General features: G+C 29.7%; 3 protein-coding genes across 3 annotated transcripts; 2 read left to right on the top strand and 1 right to left on the bottom strand.

Moving 5' to 3' along the window:
• Positions 1-852: 852 nt before the first annotated feature.
• Positions 853-7634, top strand: Tbcd (tubulin folding cofactor D). The gene is made up of 10 exons (XM_076378535.1): positions 853-936; positions 1352-1735; positions 1812-3492; positions 3558-3761; positions 3839-4003; positions 4083-4207; positions 4279-4632; positions 4714-5016; positions 5086-5403; positions 7495-7634. The coding sequence occupies exons 2-9, from the start codon at positions 1394-1396 to the stop codon at positions 5365-5367; spliced, it is 3456 nt and encodes a 1151-aa protein (XP_076234650.1). The 5' UTR covers positions 853-936; positions 1352-1393; the 3' UTR covers positions 5368-5403; positions 7495-7634.
• Positions 5720-14852, bottom strand: Fuctb (alpha-(1,3)-fucosyltransferase 10). The gene is made up of 11 exons (XM_076378937.1): positions 14772-14852; positions 13665-13713; positions 13492-13555; positions 10915-11002; positions 10112-10225; positions 8126-8165; positions 7899-8029; positions 7474-7693; positions 7205-7394; positions 6947-7124; positions 5720-6264 (listed from the first exon to the last, which is right to left on the bottom strand). Exons 1-11 carry the CDS (start codon positions 14850-14852, stop codon positions 5779-5781), a joined length of 1641 nt encoding a protein of 546 aa, XP_076235052.1. The 3' UTR covers positions 5720-5778.
• Positions 14632-19773, top strand: Singed (fascin domain-containing protein singed). The gene is made up of 7 exons (XM_076377826.1): positions 14632-14878; positions 16738-16860; positions 17182-17425; positions 17531-17664; positions 17860-18146; positions 18293-18924; positions 19013-19773. The coding sequence occupies exons 2-7, from the start codon at positions 16798-16800 to the stop codon at positions 19216-19218; spliced, it is 1566 nt and encodes a 521-aa protein (XP_076233941.1). The 5' UTR covers positions 14632-14878; positions 16738-16797; the 3' UTR covers positions 19219-19773.
• Positions 19774-20760: the final 987 nt, after the last annotated feature.

Here is a 20760-nt window from a genome sequence, read left to right as displayed (position 1 = left end):
ATAGGTACAAATGAAATGACATTTGATGAAAAAATTGTCTGTAACACATTTAGCACATCCAATTTGACGATATCAAAATGTAAAGATTGGAGAATCAATTTCACATTTTGAAGCTTTTATTTTGTTTTGATTCTGAATTTTTATTTAAGTTTATTTTAATATCAACTACACTTATGATTTTGTTAATAAGTACGTTACAGTTTATTTTTGTCTGTTTCATTTTATTTAAAGCAAAGTTTTACTTTCAGAGGAAATTTTTAAAAAAGAGTAATAAGCTATAATGCAATAAAAAGATAATAATTTTGTTTAGAAGAAAGTAACTTTGAAAAGAAAACAATAGTCATTACTAGCTTATATACCTTTATGCTTCTAGAAACTTATAGAATGCATATAGTACACAAAATGTAAAAAAATACATAAATTGTGTTTATATTTGAAAACTGAAACAAATTTTTATTTAGATTCTATTTCTAATTTATGAAAATATGCATTTATGTAAAAGTCTGCTGTCTATTCATTGTTACATTTATCTTTGTAGCTATCTGCAGTTTATGTTTTGTATATTCCAAAACAATAGGAGATCAGAAATAACTCATTTCATAAAGATGCTCCAGTAACCCATATGCTTCTGAGGGTTCTAATAAATATAAAATTGAATGTTTATTAATGAGTACTTTATAAATATTGTATTTTGAAATACAAATAACTAGTTAAAAAAACAAAGTAAGTCTATTATATGTTGTATATACATAATTGTAAAAGGTGGAAATGTAATTAAGTTCAATATATAATTATAAATCTAAATAGATTTTAAGATTAAAGTTTTACTTTATCCAGTTCAAAAACTGCTGACTTTCTTGTGCTTGCAAAATTACTTGGGTCAAGCAAGTCGATGCGAAACTGTGATATCAGTTTCTATATGATTTGAAAACATAAGTAAGTATAAATACTTTTATTTTTTAGAGACTAAAATTTTTCATAAGTAGAAATCCAAAACTTTACAAAAACAGAAGATACAATATTCAGTGAGAATTTTATGAAGTCAATTAAAAAATTTCTATTTAAATATTCCTAACAATAGCAATTTATAAAAGATTCAAAACTACTTTTATAGAACAAATAAGTTTACTAAAGATGTTTGCAAAATGCTTATAATTAGTAAGATTTTTGTCTCAAACATATTGCAAGTATACAAACTGATATGTTCAGTATAATATATAGAAGTACAATTAAAAATCGTCGCGCATGCGTCACAATCTGGCATCGTTTTTCGTGAAATCAAGAGTTTGTTCATCATATTTTTATGTTTTTGTCGGCAAACTTAATCACTTATGAATGAATTTTAATTCAGTACAGTTTTTGCAACTAACGAGAAAAAATAGCGAGAAAAAAAATGGTGCTAAATGATTGTCCCGATCCAGAGACAATTGGTTGTGGTTTCAGTGCTTTTAAGGAAATTGATGAAGTGACGTTTCTAATTACGGAATTAAAAAACATTAATCTTTCACCGAGTCTGATCGAGAAAAATCGAGATCGGTTTAATTTTATCCTCTCACAATATCAAGATCAAAGGCAATTATTGGATCCTTATTTGGACGATATTTTACTGCCACTGATTGATATTATTAGAGATGAAAATTCCACAGAAACCATGCAGCATAACGCATTCAAATACATTTTTATTGTTATGTCTGTCAAGACATACAAAAAAATTGTTACACATCTTCCACATGAGGTATATAAGTAGACTAATGTATTAATAACATATTGTACTAGTTCACATTTAAACATGTGTTTATAATCTTACATAGGTAGCAGATCTTCTTCCTGTTCTGCGGATGCTAGAGAAGCAAGATCCAAATGATGTGGAAACATGGGAGACACGATACGTACTTTTAGTATGGCTTTCTATAATATCAAAAATACCATTTCCACTTTCGCGTCTGGAAACCTCAGATGTTAATTATGAAGAATCCATAATAGTTAGAATATTAAAAGTATGCAAATTATTTTGTTTATCGAAGGATGCATGTGCTGTTGCTGCAGTATTTTTAATTGCCAATTTCTTGACGAGATCAGATGTTAAAAAGTTATATTTGAAAGAGATGATAACATGGAGTTTACAATGCGTGGAGAATGATCCTTCAAGGCATGGGCCTTTAGCTGTTATAGCGGCAATATTAAAGCACAGTGCAAGAGAAGATGTTAGGCCATATACTCAAGAAATTTTAGATAAAGTTTTACAATTTCATTTGAACGATAATCCTGCAGACCTGATTAGGAAATTCGGAATGAAAGTTGTACAGAGAATTGGACTAGTGTTGTTAGGAACAAAGTTGGCATCATGGAGATATCAAAGAACTAACAGACCTATTTGTTTGTTGCCTAATGCAAAAAGTACTACTAATGTAGAAAATTTAGAAGAGATTAAAGATGTTCCGATTAATCACGATGAGCAGGATATACCATCAGCAATAGAGGATATCATTGAACAGCTTATACAAGGTCTTAGAGATAAAGCAATTACAATACGATGGTCTGCTGCAAAGGGAATTGGAAGAATAACAGCAAGACTACCAATGGATTTAGCGGATGATGTAGTAGGATTTGTGTTGAATCTTTTCTCTGGTCGAGAGTCAGATTCTGCTTGGCAGGGTGGATGCTTGGCATTAGCAGAATTAGGAAGGCGTGGGCTTCTTTTACCTCATCGATTGAATGATGTAATACCAGTGGTTCTCCAAGCTTTAGTATTTGACGAGCCAAGAGCATATGGATCAATTGGATACTTGATCAGAGATGCAGCATGCTATATATGTTGGTCATTTCCTAGAGCATATGATCCTGATATTATTCAGCCATATGTTAAAGAAATTGCAGCCATGTTACTAGTTGTTACTTGTTTTGATAGGGAAATTAATTGTAGAAGAGCTGCTTCTGCGGCTTTCCAAGAAAATGTGGGCAGACAAGGAAATTTTCCACATGGAATTGAAATAGTAACTATTGCTGATTATTTCGAAGTTGGAGTTAGAAATCATGCATATTTAAGGATCAGCACACAAATTGCTCAATATGAAGAATATAAAAAGCCCCTCATTGATCATTTAGTTGCAAGAAAAGTCACTCATTGGGATACTGCAATTAGAGAACTCTCTGCTAAAGCACTCTTTAATTTAACATCTGCTAACCCAAGTTATATTAAAGATACAGTTATTCCAAATTTATTAGAAATGCTAAACTCTATAGATTTAAACATTAGACATGGTGCAGTATTAGCTATTGCTGAGATTTTAGAAGCATTGCACAAATGTTACAATGACAAAATTGAAAATATAATTGAAGCAACAGCCATGGAAAAGATAAGAAACATAGTGAATGTTTTTCGAAAAAGGGGGCAATTTAAAGGTTTAGGAGGAGAATTAATGAAACAAGCTTGTGCGGTCCTTATAAAAAAATGCTCCATTGTACATTTTCCAATACCTATGGATGTTATTTGTAAGTGAATGTTGTCGATATGTTAGTAACAAATTATTACAGAAATAAAACATAGCTTTTTGCAGGTGACTGGCAAAATCTGTTAGAAGAATGTTTGGGACATGAGGTGTCTATAGTAAGGTCAAAAACTGCAGAAGCACATACAGAATTTTTTACAAAATACTATACTGATATGGACAGTAATACTCGTGATATTGTTATTAATCGTTATCTTGATAACTTGCAATCAAGTAATCAAATCGTCCGCATAGGTTTCGCTCAAGCCATAGGTACAAATATTAATATGTTTACGTATTGCTTTCTCACTATAATTTCATTATCACTCATTAATAAATATATTTTATAGGATATTTTCCTCTATTTGTAATTCGCGAAAGAGTACAAGACGTAATAAAGGTTCTCATTAAATGTACTGAAATATCAGAAAATACTCTCAAGTGGGCAGAAAGTAGAAAGGAAGCTATTCATGCATTAATATTGGTATGTCAGACTTTGGGAGTGAAAGAAGCAGGTTTGTTTTTATTTTAAAGTTGAAAGTTTCTATTACTTTTATAGAAAAATGTTTATTATTTGTATTAATATTTTTTTAGATAAATGGAAAATGTTCGTGCCCAATTTGTATGATTGTTACTTATTAGCATTAAAAGAATACACGATAGATAGTCGAGGTGATATAGGGGCTTGGGTACGAGAGGCAGCGATGAGTGGCTTACACGTAAGAATAAATATTTCACTATTTCGTTACTTTTAAAATAATTTAAATTAACATTCTTGAAATAATTTTAGACACTAACGAATTTAGTATTTCAAGCGAATTTAATATCTGTGTTAACTGAAGATTTAATGGCAAACATTATTGGAGGAATTGCACAACAGGCTGTTGAACGAATTGACGGAATCCGAGCACAAGCTGGAACCGTTTTTAGTGCGCTCATCCACAGCAATCCTCCCTTACCAAACATTCCATATCATGCAGAATTAAAAAGCATTTTCCCTTACGACGAATGTAAAGAAACTATAGAATGGCGAATGGAATCTGCTACTTTTCCTCGATTTATTAAAATGTTATCTTATCCACCTTATACAATGAATCTTTTACGAGGAATTATATTTAGCGTTGGCGGCTTAAGTGAATCTTTGGTAATTATTGTTAAGGATACAAATAATTGAATTTTTTAAATATTTCACTTTTAATATAACAATTTTTATTTTTTATTGCAGGTAAAATATTCCAGTGTCTCTTTATTTTCTTACTTGCAAGAAATAGATGAGGAAGGTCTCAGAAATTTGTGTTATAAAATTTTAAATATTTTCGAAGAGAGCCACAAAAATGACAGAATGATTACATCAATTTTGGCTTTTTTGGATCGATTACTCAGTTCTGGTTGTATTCAAATTATTCTCGACGATTCCGAAAATGGCATTGCAGAACATATTTTAATGTTACTAAAACAGGAAATAAAAAATTCGAGTAACACTAAGTTGCTAATTAGCAGTATAAATGTTTTTTGTCTACTCTTACAGGTATACCACAGTTTTAAGATAAAGCAATAACAAAATAACCTTATAATAACAATAAATATATTCTATTAGGTACGTGGACCAGTTTCAAAAAGAACATTCTGTCAGTTAAGCATTTTTCTTTGTCATAAATACAAATGTATACGAAAAGTAGCCGCAACAAAAACATATGAAGCTTTAACTCTTTATGGAGAAGAAATGGATATTCCTGAAGAAGATTTAACTAAAATTTTGACTGAATTAAATGTTACTGATTGGGAAAGATCAGTTACAGAACTTCGACCAATTAGAAATCACCTTTGTGAATTGATGAAGGTACCTGCACCTATTCTGCAAAATAAGGTTGTGAACTGATCTTCATCTTACATTCTGTATTTCTTTATGTAATCGGTAAGTGAAATTTTGAAATGAAACATTTATTGCGTTTACTATTATTGCTTTAATAAAGAGTAATTGTGCATAATATTTCTGTTTAATGATATATAAAAACATGAAATAGTAAATAAAATGATATAATATACAATTTTATACAAATCTTTATAATGAAAGTACATAAATTGATATAAAAGTATTTAATGAATAAATTATTTCGCTCTAGTCCTTTTTCTTGTAGTATTCTAACCATAAAATATATTTAATAAAAAAAATTTATAAATTAAAACTGATAAAAGCTGATTAATAGAAAACATTCAGTGGTTTTGATTATAAAAATATAGATTACATATTTATTAAAATTTAAATATTAATAATAGAACTAATAGTAGTTCAACACTTATTTTGAGAATATAATTTCATTTTATCGCTTTCAAACTTTTCTTTTGTAATTGTAACGTTAGTTTTTAAAAAATTAACTAATACTTTTGCACCACATTTTTCCAAAATCCATTGCTTTGTCCACCAATCTTGATGATCAATTGTATTTGTTATTGGATTTTTTGGTAATGGACAATCATAATGTTTTTTATCAACAATTTTTAGTTTTTGTTCCTCTATTTTTTGTATATTTTCACAAACAAAACATTCAAATTCTTCTACATAATTTCCAAATTCACTCCGAAACCATTTATGTTTGTACTCTAATGCTTTCTTTAGTCTTTGATTAGCTATTTCATAATTATCTATCAATTTATGTGATAAATATTTATTGTACTCAGTTTCATTTTTAATAAGATCAAGTAAAAAATTGGCTAGGGCTCTTGGATTTTTAAAGTCAAGTATAGAAATGGCAGACATATTATTTGGTAGCCAATCCTAAAAAGAATGAGCGAAATTATTAAAATATGTAAATTTCTGTATGAAGTATAATCTACTTATGTAGACCATCTAAATAATTTTTTAATAGGAACAAATATTATATAAAACAACTTATGTCTCAAACAACTTTTTTCATGTTTTAAAATAAAATTATTTAAATGGTCTGCTTTAAATATCTCTCACTGTACATTGTTCATATGGTACGACTATTTCCATTATTAATGACCCAATACGAACTTTTAAAGTAAGAAGTACAAAAGAACAAAATCTAATGTACAACGAAATCTACTGTAATGTAAATTACATCTTTTCTTTATTGTTAAATATCACCTTTGTTTTATTAAATAAATTTCTGACTATTTATTATATAGTCCATCAAAATTGAAAAAACTCAATTACAAATACAAAAACATATTTACCTTATTTTTATGGAGCACCTTAAAATATAAGATTTAAAAATGTATTATAAAATGTTATAATAATAGTCTATGTATTAAGTTATCTAAACTGTAGACAATACTTGATTGATTCCTAAACAATGGAAACAGTCAATTTATAAAATTTAAAATAGGTTTATAAGTTACTGTATCAGTGCAAAGAGAAAGTGAAATAGTAAATAATAAACTATTTCAGATATATTTAACATTTGTTAGAATAATAATTATTTAAATTGTAATACTTTAAAAGATGGTGATCCATAATATATAGGTACAGATCCAACGATAAGGGGCCTCCATAATTTTTCTGTGATATAATCCTGACAGACTGCATTTTCAAAAGCTATTGTAAACTTATAATTGGCAGTGAAAGAGAGAAAATCTTCACTGTTTAATACTTCGAGGTAATTTTCTTTTAGCCTATGATACAATTACATTATTTACGGATTTAATGTAATCAGTACAATTGTTACATCCTTACATTGGTAGAAACTATTTACCTTTCGTCAAGCTGAGCATTATTTAAACATGTACCATATGAATCTACTTTTATATACTTCATTAATTCTGCAACATAGATATCTCTATTACTTGCTGTATCACAGTCAGATTGTATATAAAGCAAAGGTGCAAGATTCTTTGTATACATTAATTTAGTTTTTTCGTTTGTTGGTATAAAATATTTTCTATCTGAAATATTAAAATCCAACATTAAAAGAAAATTTAGCATTTACAACAGTTTTAATATTTTGAAATTTACTGTATTTACCTAATAATTCTCTAATTCCAGGTAGATCAATCAAAGTGAGAGGTACATCACTAAATCTGCTAAATGTTGAAGAATATGTAAAAAGATTTAGTGTTTCTTGCTGAACAAAGATGGGATTATTTCTCGGAGACTCCTCATGAATTAAACCCCATGGAACTTTATCAGATTTCCATTTTGGTAAATCATCAATTTGAAAACTGCTGCCATAAAATAGGAAACTCTGAAATTTCCAAATATATAATTCTATACCTAATAATAGATTGATTGATTTACCATAAAGAAAAATATAAATAATTAATAACTAAAAGATTTTTTAATAATAAATTGGCTTAATATAATAATAATTGAAAAATTTTATTACTGATTTATATTTATAACAAACTAATTAATTTCTATAGAATGATATAGAAAGTCAATAGAATTACGCTTATTTTTTGATGAAATTGGTAAGTTCGATTACTCGTAAAATAGCATTGATAATTGTCACATTTTCGAAGTTTATTATCATTTCCAAAAGGAGTCCACCATAAAATTACAGGCACATTCAAATGCAATGCTAAAACAAGAAATTATGAATGTTTATTTTACTCTTATACATTTAATTTATATAATACTTTAAAATAGTATTGGAAATTCAATGAATTTTATATACCTGAATAATATTCTTCATTGTTAAATTGAATCAAAGATACCTAAAACCATCCATTTTCATAAAATAGAAATTATTCTTAAGTGCTACTATTTGATATAGCATTAGATTTATTTATATACGTTATTATTTAATACAACTGTGATATATTTTATATTCTAAAATATACCTGATAAATTATTATACTCGCGGTTAAAATAACAACTGTCACAAATATAATATTCAATTTTCGTTTGAAGAATATCATGTTAAAATTCAACAATTATTATTTAATTTTAATGCTCAATACAAAGCCAATTTGTATCTTTATTAGTTACCATAATTAATTACGTTTTAATTTTAATTAAACGTTAGAGTGCTTTCTGTAAAATATGTTCATTATTGAAGTCAATAGTTTAACAATTTAAATCTTAATATTTTTTGTAACTGTGTAATAAAATCGTTTATAATTATATTTTGTTGTAACTTTATTTTATTTTACACCCTAAATGTAATCATATATCTCATTCATATTTTCTTTTTATCAGTTTACACGCGACGATAATTACAGACTATTTAATTATAACTTAATTAAAAATTCATTGAAGAAATTTGCAATTTTACACTTTGAGGTTAAGTTACAATTATTCTATTAATCGTTTTTATAAAAAGAATTTTTTTTCATAACTAAAAATCGTTAATATATATAGTTTTGTTACTATTTAATAATTACAGTTTTAATTAATTAAAAGTTAAGTAAAAAGAAAGTAAATAAAAATCTTGTTGGTATTCAACAATTATTCATTTGCAGTAATTCTACATAAGTATACGGTCAATCATTTATAACTTAACAACCAAATTAAATATGAAATAGATAATTCTTAGTATAGCAAGAAATATCTTCACAAAAAGTATGATATGTTATAAAACTTATAAGTGCTTTGAATTCTTTCTGATGCAATTTAATTTAATCACAAGGATTGTACAAGACTTCACAACTGTAACGCAAAATATATGCCTTATTAATTATAAACACTTTAATCATTGACATCTTAAAGCATTTCAAATGAACTAACGGAAGTAGCAAACGTGTCAGTACACAGTGCATATACATATGCATACGTATCTATACTCCGACTGATATAGTAATCTCACATTCTATACATGAATACTGTACGAAACATGATGAAGAACGTGAAGAACACACATAAATTGTGATTAATCCTTTCGAAACCATTTACACATATTTTAAATCGGTGCTGGGCAAAATCTTACTTGGATAATATGTAACGGATATGTTTATCGCTATAACGAATATGTAAATATACTTAATTGAATAAGAAACGCTTCGTATAAGAATTTATCAAAGCAAAAAATTATTTCAATAAATTATTCATATAAAAATGTATTTATATTATTTTATATCCCAGAATATAGGACGTGCTAAAAACGAAATATTTTTTCAAATATATAATCAGGAATTAAACATTTCCCATATAGCACAGAGATGTCTTAAAAACGTATTAAAGACATCTAGCAATGTCCTGAAAATGTGCAAAAGACGTCTTTGAAACGTTCAAAATTACGAATATTAGTATATCTTTAGGACGTCTTAAAGATGTCCAAATTATGTCTATAAGCATTCAGACAAAAATAGACGTCGTGTGCTATCTGGATTTGGAGCGTAAATCTATAGATATATCATCGGCAGAATAGTTAGAAATTGAACTGATTGTGAATTTATGTTACTGAATGTATCTCTAAATCAATCAATAATTATTCTCATTATTATTCAAATTTGCGAACTTATTACGAATAATTATTATTATATTTGAAGAATTCGTTCAGCAAAATGTATAATTTCAATGTTTAATTACTGTATCAAAGTGATTCATAGTTGCAATTCGAAAATCGCGTTTTTCAGTTGTATCACTTTTGAAATACATTCACGGTATGTATGTAATGCATAACTTTTCTAAGAATCTATAAACGCAAGTCGGTCATGGTTACGATCACGGTTGCGATCAGGATTACGATCACAGCCACGGTTACAGTCACGCTCCTGACTTCTCTTTGACGGTCAACGAACTCTCTCGTTCCATCTCTTTTTCTCCGCTCGTTCTTCTATTCTCTCTATCAGTTACAGTTTCCCTAATAACGTTACTATTTAGATGCATCTAGGTTATCGCAAAATGAATTTTCGTTCTTGACCAAGTTGAAGGCGCCAACTACTCGCCTCAAAATAAATTTATAATTTATTTAAAATAATGCTAACGCCATACGAATGAGAATACGAGGCATAAAATGCTTGTCTTCGTATTTATGTATTGTGCATAATGTATTACCTCCTGTGTCCAGATTTGCAAGCGTTTACAGGAAACTTGTGTTTACAATGTTCAATGAAAAAATTGTAATTGCTTTTGCAAGAAATTGTCTTCAATTTTTACATTCCTTTACTCATGCAAATATATATGTATAATTAAGTCCAAGAGTGTTTCATAATTCAATAATATGTACATTTGTCAGTTTATGTAAAATCCTACCTGTATTAAGGTTGCCTAAAAATTGATAAACGTTCAGGTTTACATATTGCAAGTGTTGTAGAAAACAGTACTAGTTCAAAGTGTCAGTCATCGGTGATCATCATGACGGCGATGTGCTAAGCAAAAAATAAATGCCAGCTTGTGTTTTATATACTTAGGTTATTACGTGACATTATTAGAAAAATCTGTAGTTTTACTGTATATAAACGTGTTCGCGTTATACGAGTCTTTCATTACAAGATGTAGATCCATGTACAAATAGATACATACATAACATGTGTCTATTGGAATTGTAGATGAGACAGCAGTAATACAATTTTGATTTATAGAAGTTAATTTCGAGTTATAGAGGGCTTCTCTGTATTCAAGTTACAAACCAAAGTAACACATTTAAATACATATGTACATAGCAAACATTTTAATTCTAATTAAAGTAAGGTTATCATTTCAATTTACTGAGGATTTTACAATAAAATAAAAGGGACTGAAAAAAATTTTAGTTTTTTCAGAGGTTTTTAAATTATAGAGGTTCTACTGTATTAATAAAATATATTATGTATTATATTATAAAATATTGCAACAATGTGAAAACGCGAAGTTGAAATTGTTGCAGGCCTATATATACTATACACACATATACATATTGAAATCTTACATTGTTCCTTTCTTGTAAATGGAAAAAACACTTAGATAAAAATTTGAAACCTAATTGCAATCTATAGAAAGAAATTTAGGATTGTTCTGCGTCCGCGATTTTCGAGGAAAAACTAAATTAGTGTGAGCTTCTCGTTAGACACGCTCCAAAGTTTCAGACTTCCTGAACGAAATCGGATAAAATTCTGGTTACCAGATTAATTCAAATGAATTTTCGGTAATTACGTATCCTTAATCTATTCTTGCATGCATACCATTCTTTAAGCATGTTTTTATCAATTGCCTAGCAATATAACACATGAACAAAAGTTATCATTATTATTAATAGTATTGGTGGTAGTATAATTAATATTTTTATTGTATGTAAATTCGGGAATAACTATTGTTCATTTTCTAGTGGAGTTTCAGAAATTTAAAAATATATTTTTAATCGTCTTAAATATTTCTTCTAGGTATAAATGATTTAGAAACATATTACAGGGTGAATATGACACGAGAAATTCTTTCCAAGGTCACAGTTAAGGTTACCCGTATTCTCTTATAATGAAAACGCGATACGACTACTGATAAGGAAAGGGAATTCAGCGACGTGAAATGATGTGACCTTGAAATGACCTGCTCAACATGAAAATCTATTTCTGAATCAAATTCGATAGTTCTTGAAACTTGCAAACGTATTTAGTAAATATATATTTCGTTTTGCATATTAAAACATTTTAGACTACGTACGCGAATATTATTCGAATATATTTGCATTGCGAAATTTTATAGAATTAATATGAATCGCAATGTTCCTTTATGCAAGAAGAAAAATAGAAATGCTCTGTCAGGATAAACAATTACGATTACACAGCGAAATATTTGTGTCTTTAAAATACTGCTTCGCGGAAGTTGAGTTCTTTGAAAGAGGTGCATTCGCGACAGACATTATTCGTGTTGAAACCACCATCGATTTAATACATAGAAGAATGAAAGATGTTAAGTGAAAAATTTAGCATGCTTTTTGTTATTTAGTAATAGGCATTTTTCGAAAAGTCAGTGATTATATATTTAGTTCGACATACAGGACTCCTATTAATACTCGGACCTAGTAATGAAAGTGTATTACACAATATTATAATACATACAGTATATAGACAGAATTATTCAGATACTGCAAATTTAAATAATTAAACTTGAATAACAATATATTTGAACAATTTGGTATGTTAGAAAATAATAATTAAAGTTGCTATTTCTTTGTCTTAACGACGATTTTCCAATTTCTCTGTAATGTTTATCATTGTTTTTTATTAATTGTACCGGTCCAATTTATTCTATAAAAGTTATTCTAGATTCAATGACTTAGAATTGCACCGTATCCGAACACTTGTGTGACATTAGAATCTACATGTTTTCGAATATTTTTCAAATATTTAAACAACGATACATGATCAATCAACAGATTTTTCATTTTGGTCATCTGTGTACTGTAAGGTGTTGTAATTTACTTTTGCAACATTTTATATAGTGAGAATTATAAAACTTAGAAATAAAAATTGTATTCGTGTACAAATATTAATGGTAGTCATTAGTCACTGTACTTATACCGTTCGTTATTTTAAATTGGTGAACTCTCAAACGCGGTTTGAAAAAAGTTAATTACCATCGTACAACGTCTATATAACAACATAAAGGGGACGAAATAACTGTATACCGTTTAACTGTAAACTGTCTATGCCGGTAAGATTAAGTTGCTAATTATACGGATATCTGTGTCTATTAGAAACAAAACAATGCAATTCAGTTACTCTTTCTATGTAAGGCACACTAATAGATTCATAAAAGTATAACTTAACCTTAAATACAACATGAAAAATTCTTCATAAACCTGATTTTATCTATTTATGTATCTTAAATTATGTTACAGGTCGAGTAACAATCGCCGGATATATGTATCAAATAGATACCAATGTTTTTGTAAGGTACGAGAACAATTCAGTTTTTTAACAATGGATTTACATGGTATACTAAACTAAAAGTTAAAAGATGCATAATTGCTATCACGTCTGGTATTTTTTGCGTTATTGTGGATATTTGAGCCGAACCTAAGTACAATAATCGCTATAGTCTCGCTATTCGTCACGAGCATTATTTTCACTTACAGATTTTATGAATACGAGTTTTTATTTTATACGAACGAAATTTTTGTACCTCATTAATTCTTTTGTGGCTACTGGGGCATTCATGTCCCACTTAGTTTTTTCTGTTATCAGCCCTAAAATGATGTTGGAAATCAAGTTAACAAACAAAAAAGAATAAAAGATGTTAAAAAAAGTCATTCAGTCACAAAAGGGTTAACTAAACTCTTGTTGAGCTCCTATTACCTGAACCACTGTGAATCGTCACTTCATTTATATGAACGTCTAAATTAAGCTATTAAATAATTAAAAGCACAAATCGAACCAAACATAAACGATAATATCTAAATTAGAATTCAGTTAATCATCAGACACTCACTAAAATTTCTCTTATATAAGAGTTCTACTGTAAGGTAAATGTCCCAATACCCGAATTTTAATGCCAAATGTTTCAGTAAGCGATAAACCTAAAAATGCATGTTCTGAATTGTAACGTCCCAGTAGCTGATAACAATACCAGTGTTTCCTCGATATAGGTTCGCTACTTACTATAGGTGGGACTCATTATGGTGGTCCACACATGGTCATAGAACCCCACTTTGTTCTTCCCAAAAATGGTGAATAACAGAACTCTCAAAATTCTCAAATAAAGTTCTTTTACTCTAAATTTCGAACTCTAGCGAATGTACCAACAAGTCTATAAAACACCGTACTATTTTTTCTTTTTATTTAAAATTTAAGCTTAAAATTAAATAAAACTAGCGTCAGTGTTCAGGTACCAGGACGTAGTCGACTACTGGGACATTTACCTTCACAAAAAAAAAGGATCTGGTACAGAGGCATCAGGAAGCAGCTATCACAAAGTAAAGTAGGGTCGTCGATCCGCAGTTCACGGCCCTCCGGAAAGTCGACAGTTCGATGTGCGCCTGTTCCCCACCGTCCCCTCTACTATATCCACTGTCTTTTACGAGCCCCTTATTAAAACGGCGCATGCGCACGATATCTTGACAGAATTTCACAGGGACGTATAACTACGACGAAGATTCCTCGAGTTTCCTTAATCCACTTTCACGCTTAACCTCATCCAACTTGACACTTAACCTCTACGATTCACCTCATCATAATTCAGTCTCACTGCACGCTAAACTTCTTCGACTTGGAGGTGTCAATCGTTAAAAGAAATCGGCGTGGATCTCTTCTAAACAGATCCCTGGTAATATTGCGCCTTATACACGGACCTGATACTATGGTGGGATCAGGCACTGCGCATGCGCCGGAAGTCCTGCGGGATCCTTAACACAATCGGGAGAGGACAAGTGAGTCGAGTCAGTCGCCGGGTATCTTTGTTGTGACGAACGTAATTTGTTGTTCGTGATTTTGCGCCTCTATCACGTATTCCTCCCTCGTGTCTCTCTCAATATTCCTCCGCGACATTTTTATCTTTTCTACACCTCCGACCGGTGAGTCCACAAATCTGCCTGGCAACAATAGCGTAAACGCTTCATCGAGGATTTTCTTTATTTCCTCTTTAATATAGACGCATGTACGTGCATCTAGCCACTGGTCTCGGGAAATTGAGATGCACGCATATACGTACATACAAACACTGTTATTGATTTATCACTTACTCTCCCGAAGAAAGCTGTTTTCAAGATCTTCGGGAAAAACAGACGTCGCAATGACACCGCGCGATCTTTTCTTTTTATTTATATTGTTGGATCGTTAAATACCCGAGACGGTTCTCGATTTTAATATCGATTGTCTGTATCTTCGATCTTGAATACTGATGTTTGATACGTTTAAGCTCGGTGTCGTTTTGTAGGATCGATTTATTTTGAATGCTGATTACTTCGTATTTTGCGTTTGTTATTTTAGTCTCTGGTGCTATCGATTGAGTTTGTTTAGCTTGCCAAGATGACTGGGAAGCTGATTTCAAATTGAGGGAACGAAGCTTCTGTCATATCGTTCTATCGTATTATTGATTTTATGGTTTCCAAGTCGAATAATTTAGCAATTTTGATGGTTCATTTTTTTTCTACCTTAATAAATAGTTATTTTTGAGTAAAATTGTGTATTTTTACTATTTTAACTGTAAATCATTTACTAAATTTAAGGTTTCTTATTTAGTAAAGGAATGAATAGAATTAATTTTATTTTGTTGCACAGACTTTCTTTTTATTTGAAATTTGGTTTGAGAGTATAGTAAATATTTAATACGAGATATATGAGCGATAGATTGATACATCAATTGGCAGACTTAATTTGTGTTTTGTGACGAATGAAAAAAGGTAGTTTTCGATCAAAATGGAACGGTTCTTTTGTCGTCTTTCCATTGGACGAGTTGGCCCCACCCAGACGGAAGCCACGTAGAAATGAGTCACTGAGTTGGGAGTTGAAATTAAAATATCCCCTGGGAGAGAAAAATATTTCGAGACGAAAATAGCGATATTCAAAGTTAAAGATGACCGTACTCTCTGGGTAGGTCAGGCTTGTGTCTTCATGGGAACATGACCCTGAACCTTGAAAGATGCTATGGCGTTCTGTTGCTATTTTATATGCTTCTTTTCCGCGAAGTGGATTTAAATATCTATTGAATATAGCTGTTTACAGAATTAAATTATATTACGTTGAAATAATTGAAAGCAATGATATATTAAATTTCGAATCCCCTTTTTAGGTCTTTATGGGAATAATTTTAAAACATGTTTTTATTTTTATAAAAAGGTTTTTAGCTTTTTAGAATATTATCGAATTGTTGTGGGTAGAATTTTGAGCAACAAAGTAATTTGTATTCAAGCTATTAAATCTAATGCTAAATTGTACAAAAAAGTATAAATGACTAGAATATATGCTAGGTAATTATCATAAAAGTTTATCAATATAAATACAAGTATACATACTAATACGCATAAATATACATTATGTTATTTTTATATTTTCTTGCCTATAGACTTATAGTCTGAGGTATTATTTAATAAGAAAAATAAAAGTAAAAGTTTAGCAATCTTTTAACTTCCTTTTAAATAAATATTTTGAATTTTGTAAATCTCAATACTTCGAATGTGTAAAATTATATGTATCTGAAAATAACGTTTATTAAAATTCGTTATTCTATATTTTATGAAAACTTTAAATAATCAGTTTTTGTTATTAATTTTTAAATTGGAATTTTTTAAACCATTACGCTTTTCACATTTAAGTATACATATATTTATTTTGATAAAATAAAGACAATATTGTTAATTTTACGTATATATTTAAATTACCGAAATAGTATTTATGTAATATGTTATATTTGACCATCCTTATTTTATTACAGACGTGATCTGTAGGATTCTTACTACACGTGCGCCTGAAAGTCAATCGATTGAAGTAAACGATGCAGACTAACGGTTCTGAAAATGTCGGGTCCGAAAATGCAAACGACAAAACAGGGTGGACGGTAACTTTTTTCATTTTTCTAATAGACAATCGCATTTTCTAACAAGTTTTTATGTTTATACCGTACATTCATCAGAAACTGTTTCACTTTAATTTTTCCAAAATATGTACTGAATTGAAATCGGAGTATATGTACATAAAATATTAATTGCAACATTTTATTTCAGAAAAATGAAAAGTTAATGCTTTTTCGTCAAATTATTTAATTAGATTTTCAGTAATACACGAACATTTCATTTTTCGAAAATTATATTTTTAATTTAAAAAAATGCAAATATAATTATTATAAATTATAATTGAATAGTTACTTTTTTGTGTTTAGGTGGGATTGATAAATGGAAAGTTTAAATACCTTACAGCAGAAACATTTGGATTTAAAATTAATGCGAATGGCTCTAGTTTAAAAAAGAAACAATTGTGGACTTTAGAAGGTAGTGAACAGCAAGTGTATCTTCGATCTCATTTAGATCGCTATTTAGCTGTGGATCAGTTTGGAAATGTTACATGTGAAGCAGAAGACCCTAGTGATCCTGGTTGCGCCTTTCAGATTCAACTTGCTTCTGATGGTATTCATCAATTTATTTCTTAATATTACGTAATTGTAACTAAGTAATTTTGATAATAGTAATTTTTTATATTATTTGTAAAAATTTAATTCTCTAACAAAATAGGAAGTGGAAGATGGGCTTTGAAAAATATTCAGAGAGGATACTTTTTGGGTTCAAGTCAAGATGAACTTAAATGCATGGCCAAAGCTCCTGGTGAAGCTGAGTATTGGCTCGTACATTTAGCAGCTAGACCGCAAGTAATTAATGTTCTAATTACTTCACCTTAGTAGATGTATAGTTTAGGTGTATAGTTTACACCTTAGTAGGTGTATAGTGTGTAGTTTGACCTTAAACACTTTCAAGTTTTCGTTCTCACAAACTATATATACATTAAAATAAAACATCTTACATGTAAATTCTTATGAACTAATCTAAGAAAAAATGACTTTTAGGTAAATCTAAAATCTGCTGGGAGAAAACGTTTTGCTCACTTAAGTGCAACACAAGATGAAATTCATGTTGATGCACCAGTTCCTTGGGGAGAAGACACACTTTTTACTTTAGAATTTCGTCCAGCCTCTATAGAAGATGATCATGATCATAATAAATCTGAAGGTGGACACTACGCTCTTCATACTTGTAACAATAAGTATCTAGCACGCGATGGAAAACTCTTAGATACCTGTACACGAGATTGTCTTTATGCTGCTGAATTTCATGCTGGCTTACTTGCACTCAGGTTAGATTAATTTATTTTTATTTTAATATTCTATTGTACAAACAACACAAACGTTTATTTCCCTTTATTTCATTCGTTTATGTTCATGTATATACATATGTATCACTATAATAAAACGCACAATAGTAAATCTGAATTTATTAAAGGGATTTGCATGGGGCATATTTGGCACCAATTGGAAGTAAGGCTGTTCTGAAATCAAGGTCGACAACAGTTACAAGAGATGAATTATTCTCTTTAGAAGAATCATTGCCACAAGCTTCCTTCGTTGCTGCTTTAAATCAACGATATGTATCTGTGAAACAAGGAGTTGACGTAACAGCCAATCAGGATGAAATTTCTGGGCATGAGACTTTCCAACTTGAATTTGATCGTGTAACTAAAAGGTGGTACGTTCGCACCATGCAAGATCGTTATTGGAGCCTTGAAGCTGGTGGTGGTATTCAAGCATCAGAGCATAAACGTTCCTCCAATGCTTTATTTGATCTGATTTGGCAATCAGAAGATGGCACAGTAGCTTTGCGTGCTAACAACGGCAAATTTTTGGCAACCAAACGTTCTGGACATCTTTATGCAAACGCAGACTCTGTGAATGGATTGGATTCAGATGCTAGCAAATATTACTTCTACTTGATGAACAGGCCTGTTTTAGTTTTACGTTGCGAACAGGGTTTTGTGGGACCTAAAAGCTCGTCCAGTTCGAAACTAGAATGTAACAAAGCTATCTATGAAACTATTAGAGTGGAGAGATGTGAGCGTGGAATCGTCAGATTTAAAGGTAAAATGTTTGTTTTTACTAAAATATTTAACAATTTTTTATTTGAATTGATAGTAATACAGAATCTTCACAACATTTATGTACTTAGGTCAGAATGGAAAGTATTGGCACGCGGATAGTGAAGGAGTAAACGTAGACTCCGATGTACCTTCTGATGGGTTTTATTTAGAATTGCGAGAGCCATCTCGTATTTGTATCAAACATACTGATGGAAGATATCTTACAGCAGGAAAGAATGGAGCATTGCGTCTTGGAGAAACAGATTATGAATCTGCTACAAAATGGGAATTTTAATCAATCGAATAATCATGTGAGAACTGTGCTCTTTTCAAACTTCTTTCAAATTAATCTTTTTGTTAATATATCTGAATTCATAATATTTATACCGATACATAAAATACACAGTATAAGTATTATAGTAAAGGAAAGCACAAAAGCTCTTTTCATGTACTAATGTGAAATGGAAAAATTGAAAACAATTGAATTTCTAAAAGTTTTGATTGAAGTTTGAAAAGAACACAGCTAAAATCCACTGCCCTTTTTATAGCTTCGAATGTAATCTAATATCATATTTATAAGTACAGGAAGAACTCCTACCAAGTACTTAATTAGGAGTACATTGTCGAATTGACTTTTCTATGTTTAATTCTTATTTCTACTCGATAACTTTTTCCACTCAAGAAATATTGTATAAGACTGATCATTCGCATGTCTACAGACTAATTAACGGTTATTACATCGTTTCTTGATTTAACAAATTATTTAACTTTTTAGTATTCAAAAATTTTATTTGAAATCTTATTTATTTCTTAATATTTAACTCTTAACCGATTGGCAATTTAAATTTCAACGACGATTATATCATTCTCAGCTTTGTAATTTTATATTATTATGACTTTTTTAGTTAGGTTGTATTTTAATGGAGATATACATGGTAATAATGATTCATAATAACAACTGTTACTCGAACAATTATACTTGATGTACATCCGTTTTTATATTCTTTACAATCCAATCGTATAATTAATGATATTATTTAATAAATGTTTTATACGTGAGAAGTGAAACAAAAAAAGTATTAACAACCTGGCCGATCGTTTAAGTGTTTCAAACAATCGATTTTCTAGTCTTCATATTAATATTAATATAATTTTTGACGCTTGAACACTAATAAAACAATTTATACACTAGACAGCATATATATATCAATCAACAGAATAGTATTTCAGTTGAAGAAAATAATCATTCCATATTACACATTTATTTTTCATAAGTCAAATATGTACTAACAATATGAACGCACAAACTCGCGTCACTAGTTGCTATCTAGTGTATATGCCTTTAAAAAATCGATGCAATAATCGAATTAATCTGTGTAATTTGAGGTCACGCTTTTTCTACATAAGATTCACATTCCGCGAGCTGTACAATGGTGGAACATTTTTACAGCTATTTTTGTGAAGGGACTATGCATCATAACCCGCGTAGAAAATATTCAGAACATGAGTTTTGTAACATTCAGTAACGATTTTATAGGCGTGTAACTTATCGATTAACTTATAAATACACAAAGTTTTCCCTTTCTTGTCGAATTTCGATATTTTCGAAGTGTACTGACGTTTCGATTCGACGGAAAGGGACAAATTATTTTTCGATCTGCTTTTTACCTTTTATACGATATTTTATTACCTGCTCTCTATTTTTTATATATAAACAAGATTCATATTAGGATCGATGTGACTAAAGAAAACTACCTGTAATTTACGTTATTTATCGTATCCAGGAAAGCGGGATAAAATGAGTGTACTATGTAAGCAATAAATTCTGCTCTCAAAA

Source organism: Calliopsis andreniformis, chromosome 5 (genome assembly GCF_051401765.1).
Source record: "Calliopsis andreniformis isolate RMS-2024a chromosome 5, iyCalAndr_principal, whole genome shotgun sequence".
NCBI lineage: Eukaryota > Metazoa > Arthropoda > Insecta > Hymenoptera > Andrenidae > Calliopsis > Calliopsis andreniformis.
The sequence above is the reverse complement of the archived record's forward strand: the minus strand, read 5'-3'. Positions and strand labels throughout refer to the sequence as shown.

Excerpts from the sequence above, each read along its gene's own strand:
- Tbcd (XM_076378535.1), top strand. The coding sequence starts at position 1,394 with ATGGTGCTAAATGATTGTCCCGATCCAGAGACAATTGGTTGTGGTTTC. Across the intron at positions 3,493-3,557 it reads AATACCTATGGATGTTATTT|GTGACTGGCAAAATCTGTTA; the intron begins GTAAGTGAATGT and ends AGCTTTTTGCAG. Across the intron at positions 5,017-5,085 it reads TTTTTTGTCTACTCTTACAG|GTACGTGGACCAGTTTCAAA; the intron begins GTATACCACAGT and ends ATATTCTATTAG.
- Fuctb (XM_076378937.1), bottom strand. The coding sequence starts at position 14,852 with ATGTCGCGGAGGAATATTGAGAGAGACACGAGGGAGGAATACGTGATA. Across the intron at positions 10,226-10,914 it reads TTCCAATAGACACATGTTAT|AAGAACGAGCGGAGAAAAAG; the intron begins GTATGTATCTAT and ends TAGAGAGAATAG. Across the intron at positions 8,030-8,125 it reads CAATGAAGAATATTATTCAG|CATTGCATTTGAATGTGCCT; the intron begins GTATATAAAATT and ends TTCTTGTTTTAG.
- Singed (XM_076377826.1), top strand. The coding sequence starts at position 16,798 with ATGCAGACTAACGGTTCTGAAAATGTCGGGTCCGAAAATGCAAACGAC. Across the intron at positions 16,861-17,181 it reads ACGACAAAACAGGGTGGACG|GTGGGATTGATAAATGGAAA; the intron begins GTAACTTTTTTC and ends TTTTGTGTTTAG. Across the intron at positions 17,665-17,859 it reads ATTTAGCAGCTAGACCGCAA|GTAAATCTAAAATCTGCTGG; the intron begins GTAATTAATGTT and ends AATGACTTTTAG.